This window comes from Lagenorhynchus albirostris, chromosome X, assembly GCF_949774975.1.
Source record: "Lagenorhynchus albirostris chromosome X, mLagAlb1.1, whole genome shotgun sequence".
Lineage (NCBI taxonomy): Eukaryota > Metazoa > Chordata > Mammalia > Artiodactyla > Delphinidae > Lagenorhynchus > Lagenorhynchus albirostris.
The window spans coordinates 16,377,420-16,388,841 of NC_083116.1; the positions used below are offsets into that span (position 1 = coordinate 16,377,420).

Here is an 11,422-nt window from a genome sequence, read left to right on the forward strand (position 1 = left end):
GTAAAATTTAGTTTGAAAAAGGGAAAGTTTAGGAATGACCTGAGGATAGTCATCAAGTTTATGAAGGACTTTTCATTTTTAATATAGAAAAAACCAAATATTTCTTTTAATGGAAAGAGGCAGACCTAGAATAAATGACTCTAACTTAAGTGAGATACTTGAGTTATACAGGAGGATGAATTTCGCAACTGTGAAGAGTGTTATATAATACTGGTCCTGTTTCAGGTTGCTTGGGTAGAATCACAATTTCTTGATATATTTAAAATAAGATAGACAAAAAAAATCTATGTTACATGGCTTTTAGGTAATCTTGCCTAAGGGGAAGGAAAGTGAACTAAATGGCCTCTCAACTCCTTCTGTTCCTAGAGTCTGTGATATATGTGACATAGGTACCAATTTTAACAGTAACTATCTGATGTGGATACTCTTTTTCTTTTCCTTTTTTTTTTTGTGGTGGGATCTTAGTTCCCTGACCAGGGATTGAATCCTGGTCCCAGCAGTGAAAGTGCCGAGTCCTAACCACTGGACTGCCAGGGAATTCCCCCGATGTAGATACTCTTAATGATCTCACCACCTAGTTTCATCCAGCAAGAGTATGTTCTTCAAATATACTCAAGTGTCTCCTTAAACAAATGAAAACGGCAACGATAACTCATAATCTTACTTGGAAATTTGCATTTCTTGGCTAGATGGCTGGAGAATAAGCGTAGATGGTACAGATGTGGTGTCTCCACATATGAATTCAAGAGGAACTAGAAACCATTCTGGAAAAAAAAAATCTGTCTTAATTGCAAAAACAGAGTCTCAAATTATAAAAACCTTAGTAGGCTGGCAAATGTCTCCTGGTCCATCTTGGTGCTTAAAGGTGATGTAAAAGAGATGAATATGTTCGTGTGGAATGGCTTTCCTCCCTGATCCTTGTGGCTGACATGAAAATCTTGGAAAATGGCCTATGGCAGCAAGAACACACTTGCCACCCATACCTCCTGCTCTACTGTGAATTCCCATCCTCTCAAGACTCTGACCCATCTGGCCGCCTATATACTTTCACCTCAAACCCCAGACTCTTCTCTTTATACTTTTCTTTGGGGCAAGTGAGAACCTCTGGAGCCAGCACGAGATACAGACTGGAACCTGTCTTAAAAGCACCCATGGACCAGCACTCCTGTTTTTCATTATTTTCAACAGGAATTCATGACCCACTTTTCACCTAAAATCTAGATGAACAGGAGCCAGGGCAGACTCACAGGATAAAATGCCTTAAAAAGTCAATTATGGAAACTGATTATCTAGTTTACACGTAGCTTACCTACTTACATGAAACTCTTCACTTTTTTTCTCCCTTTCTATTTGATTTATGGCCCTTTTATTGCTTAGACAAATCTACAAAGGGAAAAGTAAATAAGAAAACCAAAATCTGGAATTTTGGTTACTTGATAGTATTTCACGTAAAAATGATGTAATGGAAGGGACAAAACTAAAGGTTAAAAGGTGACTTAAAAATTATTTCAAAATTAAACATACAAATGCTACTCCAGTCCTAGCCCCTATGTAAATTATTTAAATTCTGACATTTTAAGAGAAGGAAAGGGAGCAAAATTATATACCTGGCTCAAAAGTTCTCTCCTTCTGCCACTATTCCTCAATGCTGGATGCCCACAGCCTCAAAATGGCTACAAAACACCTTTCCTAAGGGAATTCCCTGGTGGTCCACTAGCTAAAACTCCATGCTGTCACTGCCAAGGGCGCAGGTTCAATCCCTGGTCGGGGAACTAAGATCCCACGAGTCATGCGGCACAGCCAAAAAAGAAAAGAAAAAAGAAAAAACCCACACCTTTCCTAAGGTAACTCTTTATATCTCTTATAGCACTCTTTAGTTATGCAACATCACTGTTTAGTAAGCAGTGATACAGCATTATCCGTTTACTGTTGGTGACTTGTCCTAAGTTATATAATGTGTCAGTGGCAGTTATTTAAAAACAGGCCTCGTGAATTCCCAGCCCAGCATCCTTTTCATTAGCCTACAACAATATTAGCAGGATCTTATTATTACTTACGAACAATAACTACAACAGGGGCTACCATTTATCAAGTCTTAACCATGTACCAGGTACCATGCTAAATCCTGTATCGTCTCTTTTTTGATTCTCACAATATCCCTGGAAGGCAAGTACTACCGTTATCTCCTTTTGGCAGGCGAAGAAAACATGGTGTAGAGAAGTAAATCAACTTGCCCAGGGTCACCCAGCTAGTTAGTTACTAAAGCTTGTGGTCTTAACCTCCAATACTGTTCTACTCCCTAGATCAAGGAACAAGCTTAGTTATTTATAACTCACTACACTTGGGCAAAAAAATTAACTCCCTACACCATACCATTAAAAATTAATCAAAACCATTTATAATAGTGAAATCTGTACAAAGTTCTGATGCTTTCTGCACAAACAGGTACAAATAAATTAAATCTCCATTGAATTCAGCAATACTGCCAGATGTATGCTGCTGCTTCATATAAAACTAGGCACTGCATTTGTTAATAACACAGTAACATCAGGGACCAAAACTGCTTCTGTTCTGACTAGAGCAGCCATGTCAAATAACAAAAATGCTAACAAGTCAGGATGTAGATGCATTTTCCAGGAATATTCATAATGACAAGGAATAAATAATGGGGTGATAAGGGTTACAGTACAACTAGCTTCAAGTAAATAGTATTCTTTCTTTGTACCCAAAGTTGTTTTTAAGGACTAGGAAATAAAAACATAACTGCTCTGGTTCTCAAAACTCAGCAAGCCACAGTAACATGAAGAAATCTAAAACCACCAAATTAAAAAAAAAACTCATTTTTAAAAAAATGCAGCATTCTATTGCTATCTACAGTTTTGAGGGTGGGGAATATAAACATTTTCACAGTTAAGGTCTCACTACAACAAAAACTGTCTGACCTCTGAATTCCCATTTGTGCCAATACTGATTCTAGGGTTTGAGACTATTTATCCTTAAAACAAATCTCAAATGTTATCTTTGAACTTCTTCATATTGCTTTTCTCTTTTTTTTCAACTAATACTAGAAAACTGACTACTTTTCAAAATAGATTATTCCTGACATCAAAATGATAGCCCCCGGGCTTCCCTGGTGGCACAGTGGTTGAGAGTCCGCCTGCCGATGCAGGGGACACGGGTTCGTGCCCCGGTCCGGGAAGATCCCACATGCCGCGGAGCGGCTGGGCCCGTGAGCCATGGCTGCTGAGCCTGCGCGTCCGGAGCCTGTGCTCCGCAGCGGGAGAGGCCACAACAGTGAGAGGCCCACGTACCGCAAAAAAAAAAAAAAAAAAAATGATAGCCCCCCCCTTTCCCATTAGATTCTTTACGAAATATGAGATTACTTAGTGCCTAGGAACATAGATATATGTTCTGCCAAACCCATCTTTAAAATAATGAAACACTTGATAGTGGAGCTACTGAAGGTACATTTACAGATGTAATTTCAATAAAGAGCTCAGAGGAGAAAAATAACCAAATGAGAAGACACTGTCTCAATGTAAACCATAATGTATTAAATAGCAACAGAGACGACACTACCTCTCCAACAGAGCAATACAGTATCTTGCCAAACTGGTTACTTGGTAGTGAAGACAACTGTAGGAACATTACACTTAGCACAGCTTCAGAAAAACTGTAAGATTCACCAAAAGTTATCCAAAGTCAGAAATGCTGTGTTGTATAGCTGAACCATGGTAAAATACGTTGTGCAGCAACTACTAACATTTTCCTGTTGAAAGGGTTCTGTCATCTTCATTTGTAATGATCACAATTACTTTATTAATGGAAAATGAAAACATTTCAGAATTTTAATTATCAAAATATACGTGAATGAAGACTTTAACACATGAAATATTCAAATTAAGCAAACTGCTTGTTTTGTAAGTCAACATGGCCTCCAAGAAGATTTTAATTCTTTTTGAAAAGAAAAAAATGAATATACATATTGATTCACTCCTTTTTCACTGATTGACAAATAAGTTAAACCTAGCCTTGCAATTTGCTGATTTGGGGAAAAAAATAAGACTGCAATTAAAAAAATTACACTCAGTTAATAACACGATACGCTCTAAAATAAGCAATTTCCTCCTTAATGAGCTTAAAGTAAGTTTTATTCTCAAGAGGCAGAAATACCAACTTACCAGCTTCGTGCCTCTTTTAATTTCCTTTTGGACATCTTCAATAGAAAATCCACCAAGACTTTCGTTATCAGAGTGTGATGATACCAAAGCAGATGAAAAGAGCTATAAATTACATTTAAAAAAAATTAAGGTTCATATATAAAGAAATTACAGTGAAACAGTGAATAAGATGCTAAATTTAAAAGGAAATATTCAAGTAAAAATGGCATAGCATTAGGGAGAAACCATTTCTTAGAAGTTTAACTGGTTTTGCTGTTTTGTTTTGTTTAGTAATCAGGAATATTCATTATTAAGATTCTCATGGTTTCAGATCTCTTGGTTGCTGCGGGCATACTTACCATGCACTTATGGTGTGCTGCCACCTTCTGGTTTTCAGATATTAGTAACTGTCCACATTCCTTGTCTCTATTTGACTTACAAAAGCCACATTTGCGCTGTCTTGTAGGCCCTTTTTTCTGTTCAACTGAGCTTGACATGATTTTTAAATTGCCTTTAGAATGCCACTTTATGTCTCAAGAAATGCTACAGAGAATAAGAAGGGCAACAAAATGGTTAATTTTGTTTTAAAAATCAGTTTACACAGTAATATAAATTGCTTAATATTTGACCTAGGTCTTAATATATGCATTTAAAAATAGCTATTTAGTATAGACAAATTAATATTCAAACCTCTGTAATTTTAAAAAATGTACAGCATATGCATAAAGATAAGTTAATGAAGTACTGAGAAAAATCAAACTGCTCTCAAATTAAGGGACATGTGAAATAATTAGAACTATTTCTGCATGGATACATAAAACACGAACAGTGTATGATATTAAAATAGTCATCTGCTGACATAATTAATGAAAAACATTTTTCATGTATAGCTAGCTAGGTGCCCCTTCAAGGAGACAAAGAATTATACATCTAAGAGCAGAGCAAAAACTAATAAGAGAACTACACAATATCCAGGGTGAACAGAATTCTGTAACTGCACAACTCCTTAAAGCTCACATATTGATAGTCCAACAAATGAGAAATGAATTTACATAACCATGACTTTGGAACACTTATTTTTAAAAGCTGAATTATTTTCAAGTTTAAAAAAACCATTTATACATCTTTATTAGTTTTTGCTATTGTATTCCTTTTGCAAGTAAGGAAAACATTCAGCTTTACACCAGTCTATTCAAAAACGCAGACTTTAGGAACCAATCATTTATAAAAACAACTGTATTATCTGACTCTGAGATTTACTCCAAAAATATGCTTATTAAAGTTACAAACTGACAGTCGTGTTCTAAATGTAGTAACTTTCATACCTTAATTAGTAATACTGTATAAAGAAAGGGAAATTTTTCTGAATGAGCCTTAAATTTAGTCAAATTATAACTATAGGTAGTATAGTCAAACAAAAAAAGGGAAGAAAAGCTCTAACATGGAAGGTTTCAGATTTAGATCATCAATCTCAACATGGATTCTTCAGAAGACTATAAACAAATGTAGAATCAGTTATTTGAACTGTGGAGGTTTCCCAAATCAACATAACTAAGCAGTTCAGGACCCAGGTTACCACAACACACATTACAGTCAATAAAATCTCAAATTTTTGTGTTAACATTTACTAAATTCTTTCCATTCCTCCATACATTTGAACATTTTCAAAATATGTTGAAAAAATGGACTCACTAACACTACACTGTTTCTTTCTGAGAAGCACTTGCTCACCAACAAGAACAGGAGCAGCTGGAAGCCAGCAAGGTGGTAGCTGCAAACCATTCAGTGCTTTACAATGTAACAACGCAAATGCTTAAAACTGAGCACGAAGTCACAAAGAAACAGGTCTTCTCAGCAATTTACATCTAGGTTTTTCTCTTTAATGAAACTTCAAAGGCCCTGACAGTCTCTGCATTGATGGGTTTAACAAACTCTTAAGGCTATTTACAATTTTAAATACTTCACTCTTCCAAATGGCATCGGATACTTTACAACAGTACTGTATTCATAGCACTGGCTATAAACCGTGAAACTGATTGAAAACAGGCAGCAAATACTTTTAGGATTAAAGAAAAAAAAAAAGAACATAACAGAGAAACAAAAGAAACAAAAGGGGAAGTGTGTTTGCATTTGCTCAGGCAAATATGTGTTCAGTTGCTTTATCAAGAATGTAGCTGCCAACATCTTTAGAATTAAATATGCAAAACATCAAAATTCATAAATAGCTCCAGAATTTGCTACTTGAGTTCTAAATTAGCTTTCTTTACTACTGTGCAATGAACAGTAAGCACTCTGAAAGCACTGTAATGTATTCAGCATTTCTCCTGGTCATCCTTGGCCAGCTGAAAGGATGGCACATTATGAATCCAATCTATACAGACGTCTTAATGTGTAATTTCTGTACAACCTTAGCATAAGCTATAAAAACAGCTTAAGACAAAGTAAATTCCTAGATTAGAACATCACTTTTTATTCTTAAAATTAATTCTGAAAATGGTGTCCCCAAAATTCTACCCATATTGAATCCTGCCTCTTTCCACTTATAAACAGGTAAATTTCTCATCCTAATTTTGAGAACCTACTTTTCTAGGTATCAAAGACCCCAAAATCTAAAAGAGAAAAAAAGGTACACTTTATTTTGCATTCAAAAATACTCTAGTGTATTTTTCCTGTAATCAGTTTAAATATAATTTGTAAAGTGAACAGAAACGCACATAAAAGTGCACCAAACCAATTAAAAACTTTCCCCAACGTGCAATGAGTAAATGGATTTTTCCACTAAAATTCAAATAATGCATCTGTGCATATCTTGCTAATTTTTTTTACAGCCTCCTTGTAAAACATGAAGTGGAGAACATCATGGAAACAATGACTCCTAGTAAAAATGTCTTCATCATAAAAATGCAGATTTTTATCTAATGCTGTCACATTTGTGGTCTCTACTTGAGGAGAATAAGGGCATTCCAAGGACCAATATTAAGGGGTTCATAATGATCCATACAGTATATGGCATTTTAATTTTAGTCTAAAAGGTTTTTCAGGGCATGCGGAGATCAAACTTTGATGCTTCCACCCAACAATGAAACCTTTTCCTTAAAAGAAACATAGCATTATGGATAATGTTATAAAGCAGAAATAAAGAGGCAAATATAACAGCGTGAGAAACATAATTTAAATGTCCGAAAAAATATAAAAACCCGATTAGTTAGGCTGAAGCAATCAGTGCATTTCAGATTTTCCAAGATGCTTTAAAGCACCAAGGTGGAAATAACCTGAAACATCAAGGAGAGCATTCAAGAACCAACTCGAGAGCTCATTCAGTGTCTGATATCTGAAAGACCATTTTCACGGAAAAACAAAACAAAACAAAAACTGCAGTTCCGGAAGATCAAACAATTCCACACGCAAGGAAGTTGAAATATACAGATCAAAATATATAAACGATCCAAGAAGCAGTATTTCTGTCAGGAAAGTTACACTGGAGAGAAATAAACGAATAAGAGATGAACCGGAAGGGCACCTGAATTTGGTTGCACGATATTATTACATGCTTCGCACTGCTTTTTGCGGTTATTCAAAAGGAAACTAAAGGAATTTTCCAGTTGTTTCAAACCCAAGGGTAGAGAAAGAATTTGAACTGTATGAATAAGACCTGATATTACGTAGTAAGCCGATAAAAAGAAAAGGTTTTTCGAAATTAAAGGATTTTTCAACTTCCACGCAGAATATCGAAACGAAGAAATTTCAAAAGAATGCCGTGCTGCTCGTCCATATAATAAAGGATGGTACACATAACGTACCGGAGCCTCTCCGTTATTTATTCCTCAATACACACTAGACTCCAAGATCTCTCTCTAATCAAGCGCTAGATAAACTCGCAAAACTATCTTCCAATAAAGCACTTTAGCAGGTTCCTTTCGGTCGTAAAGTCAGGGTCCCCTAATTGTCCTTTTCCAATCCTCCTGGATCCAGGAAAATATCACCCTACCACTTTCTTTAACCCTCCTCCCGCCAGGAGTTCGCCCTCTAATAGTCTTCGTTTCCTATCTCAGTTTCACCCCTAATTCCCCCCACCCCGGAGTTTTTCCTCATTCCGTAAGGTTACCCTTCTTGCCATCCTAACAATTCTTCCTCTCACTCTTCCCAAACTGGGAGTCTCCCTCCTTCCCAAATATGTCCTAAGCGATGGCAAAGGCTAAAAATTCCCGGTATTTTGTCCTCCTTAAATGTTGCGCCCCCTCCCCCGAAGTCTAGGCTTAAGCCTAACCTCTCCCTTGGCTCCTCCGAAGCACTTTTCTCAGCAGCCTCTCTGCCAAGCGCCTTCAATGAGCGGCGCTTCTGGGGTCCCTGACAATAAAGCGAGACCACCAAGAGTCCCCCTTAACAACGGGCAGGGGCGGCGGCCTGGCCACCGCCATCCTCCTTGTCTTCTCCCGCCGGGCAGAGAATGGGGGGCCCCAAGGTACCGTGGGGACTCACCGGCGGGGCCCAGAGGCGAACGGCAGGGGAGAAGCGCCAATGAGGGGAAAGAGAAAGAACTCGGTCTTGGTTCTCCGGCAGCGCCTGGGAGCGGGGTTCTGTCGCCGGAGGTTGTTTCCTTTCATTCGAGAACAGACGGGCTCGCGGAGCGCCCTTACGTCGCCCCCCTCGCACGCAACGACTCACACAGCGTTAATACGTCTCGAGCGCGCCGCGGGCCCTGATTGGCTGCAGCGAGGAGGCAGCTGAAGCCGTAGAGCCACAACGCATGTGCAGAAGCCACCCCCGGTACGGATCGGGGCGGCAGGCCCCGCCTCCTGCTCGCGCGCGTACCTTCTATTCTCCGGTCCGCCGCTCAGCCAAGTGTTTGGGGGCAGGATCCGAGGAGATAGAGAAAGAGATTCAAAGATATCGCTGTGGGTTGGGCGGAGAAGGGGCTGGGTTGGGACTAGAAACCGTTGGCCAGAGGCCCCGGGTAACCAGTTTTCAACAGTGATTCAAGTGGGTAGGCCTTATCCCTTGCACTTGTTCACCGAGGCCTTTTCATATCCATTATTTCATTGTACTCTCGTGGCATCCCTTTGAGGTCCCCCGTTCTCTCGTTTTACTGCCAGGAAAGACTGAGAAGCTCGTAGTGGAGTCAGTCTGCCTGGATTTCAATCTTTGGGCGAATAATTTTTCATCTCCGTGCCTTAAATTTGTGTCTTTAAAATGGGGATTAAAAATAGTATCTCACGGGTTTATTGTGAGGAAGAAATGAGATAATGCCAGTAAACCGTGTATTAGCGTCCCTGGCGTATAACAGGCCCTGTATAAATTCTGAGATTTTTCATAATCAGAAAAGATAAGTGATTTTCTTCATATTTCACACAGGTAAACCTGACACCTAAACTGAGCGCTTTCCTCTGATGTATGAAGCCAGATTGTGTGGGTTTGAATCTCAGCTCCCCCACTTCTAGCTCTATGACCTTGAGCACGTTGCATTACCTCTGTCCCTCAGTTTCAGCACATCCAAAATGGAGATCACAGTGGTGTCCATCTCATAGGATTGTTAAGAGAAATGAGTTAATATATGTAAATCACATAGAATAACGCTTGGGCACATAGTATGCCCTATGTAAGGGTCAGCTTTTGTTATTTTCTACTGGGCTCACAGACTGCTAGCCAGTGGTTTAAAAGAAAAGAAAAGAAGTTCCTAACAAACCAATGAAATTTTAAAGATGCCCTTCAAGTAGCTATTTTTCCTGTAAAAAAAAAGGGGGCGGGGGAAAGCAGTGGATTTTCATTGTTTTGATCCACTGCTGTTTCTATGCTACTTCATCATTCTTTTTATTTTTCACTGCAATGACAACATTAAATTGTAATCCTCAAGGGAACAGTAACCATGTTTGATGTAACCTTGTATCCCATACGAACAGGTACCTAATAAGGGTGGATAAAGCAGCACCCTTAGCCCTTTCACCCAGGCCCTGTACCCTTGAAAGGGAGTGGCTGGAAATTTACATAAGAAGATCCAGAATGTGTATTCCAAATATTCACAGTGTGTTTGAAAACAGGTCCTCCCCCCAGGCCCAGCATCATTTTCCACCAACTTTACACACTTACTGATGTCAGGATGAGACTGAAGATTGTGTAATTGACAAAATTTAGTGCCTGTGCAGTATGTCATCTTTTTAGATTTCTTCACAAATCCCCATATTTTACTCTCTTTTATTCATTCTCTCATCCATGCATTCCTTCTAACAAAATTTGATTGAATAAACATCTGCACAGCTGCTAAGTTCCAAACACAAGAGAGACATAGATCAACTCAATCCCTGACCTTGAGCTCATGGTCTAAAAAGGGAGACAGAGAAGCAAACAAACACAGTATGATGTGATAAATGCTATATTAGGTGTGTGCCTGGTACAGACATCCTCTATTATGTACAAAGCACTATGCTAAGGTACAATGCAACAGTGAATAAGACACAGCCTTTGCCCTCAACTATTTACAGTCTAACAAGGAAAAGACAAATAGCTACTATAGAGGATGGACTGCAGCACGTGCATTTGCGGTGGAAAGGAAGTGCAGGGAGAGTTCAGGAGAGGAAGAGATCAGTGACTCCAGTTAGTTTCAGGTCCCAGGTCTGGTAGCCAGTTCCAGTTAGCATGACTGATAGATGCAGCCTGTTATTTCAAGGGCTACAGAAAGGAGTCAGATTGTGATAACGTGCTCTTAACAATGCCTGAGGATAGAGCATTGGATCTCTTCATCTCTTATTGATTCACCAGCACACTTCCACCAACACTCTTCCTTTTCCTTTCACTTTTTGCTTCAGGCCCTAGATCCTGCTTTTTTTTGTACCTCACTCTCAGCAAAGTCTTTAACTTCCTGACTTATTTAGAGTAGGGCCATCTGAGCTAAGCTACTTTATCTTGTACACCCATCCTCTCTGGCTTCCTTCAAGATTCAGAGAGAGAATTGTCCTTTCTGCTTTTTAAAGCTAAAGCTGTGGCTTTAATCACATCTTTTCTGTACTCTGGAGGAACTGATTCCCTACTTATTTTCTGCTCCAGCAGCATCAATTGCCCTGCTCTCATTTACCTTCAGTGCTAGACTCTACCTTCACTGCCAGACTGTGTTCTTTCCCTCCCATTGCTCTCCCATCACTCATTCGGCAGACATTTGCAGATATTTTCTGTATGCCAGGTATTATGCCAGACATTGGACATTTGAAAAGGAGTAAGACACGGCTCCTGCCTTCAAGGAATTCTCAGTCTAATGAGAAAGAAAAACAGGT

At 38.9% G+C, this 11,422-nt stretch overlaps 1 protein-coding gene across 4 annotated transcripts in view; it reads right to left on the reverse strand.

The window, feature by feature from the left end:
* The window catches only part of PHF6 (PHD finger protein 6), a 52,736-nt gene extending 43,957 nt beyond the window's left edge, over positions 1-8,779 (reverse strand). For 3 of the 4 annotated variants that reach the window (XM_060137017.1, XM_060137016.1, XM_060137015.1), the window contains exons 1-3: positions 8,640-8,779; positions 4,520-4,703; positions 4,182-4,283 (exon numbers count right to left, since the gene is read on the reverse strand). In XM_060137017.1, the coding sequence (XP_059993000.1) occupies positions 4,182-4,283; positions 4,520-4,657 (240 nt within the window). In that variant the 5' untranslated portion in view covers positions 4,658-4,703; positions 8,640-8,779. The remainder of the gene's footprint in view (positions 1-4,181; positions 4,284-4,519; positions 4,704-8,639) is intronic. The other variant, XM_060137018.1, reaches the window with a different exon arrangement.
* Positions 8,780-11,422: the final 2,643 nt, after the last annotated feature.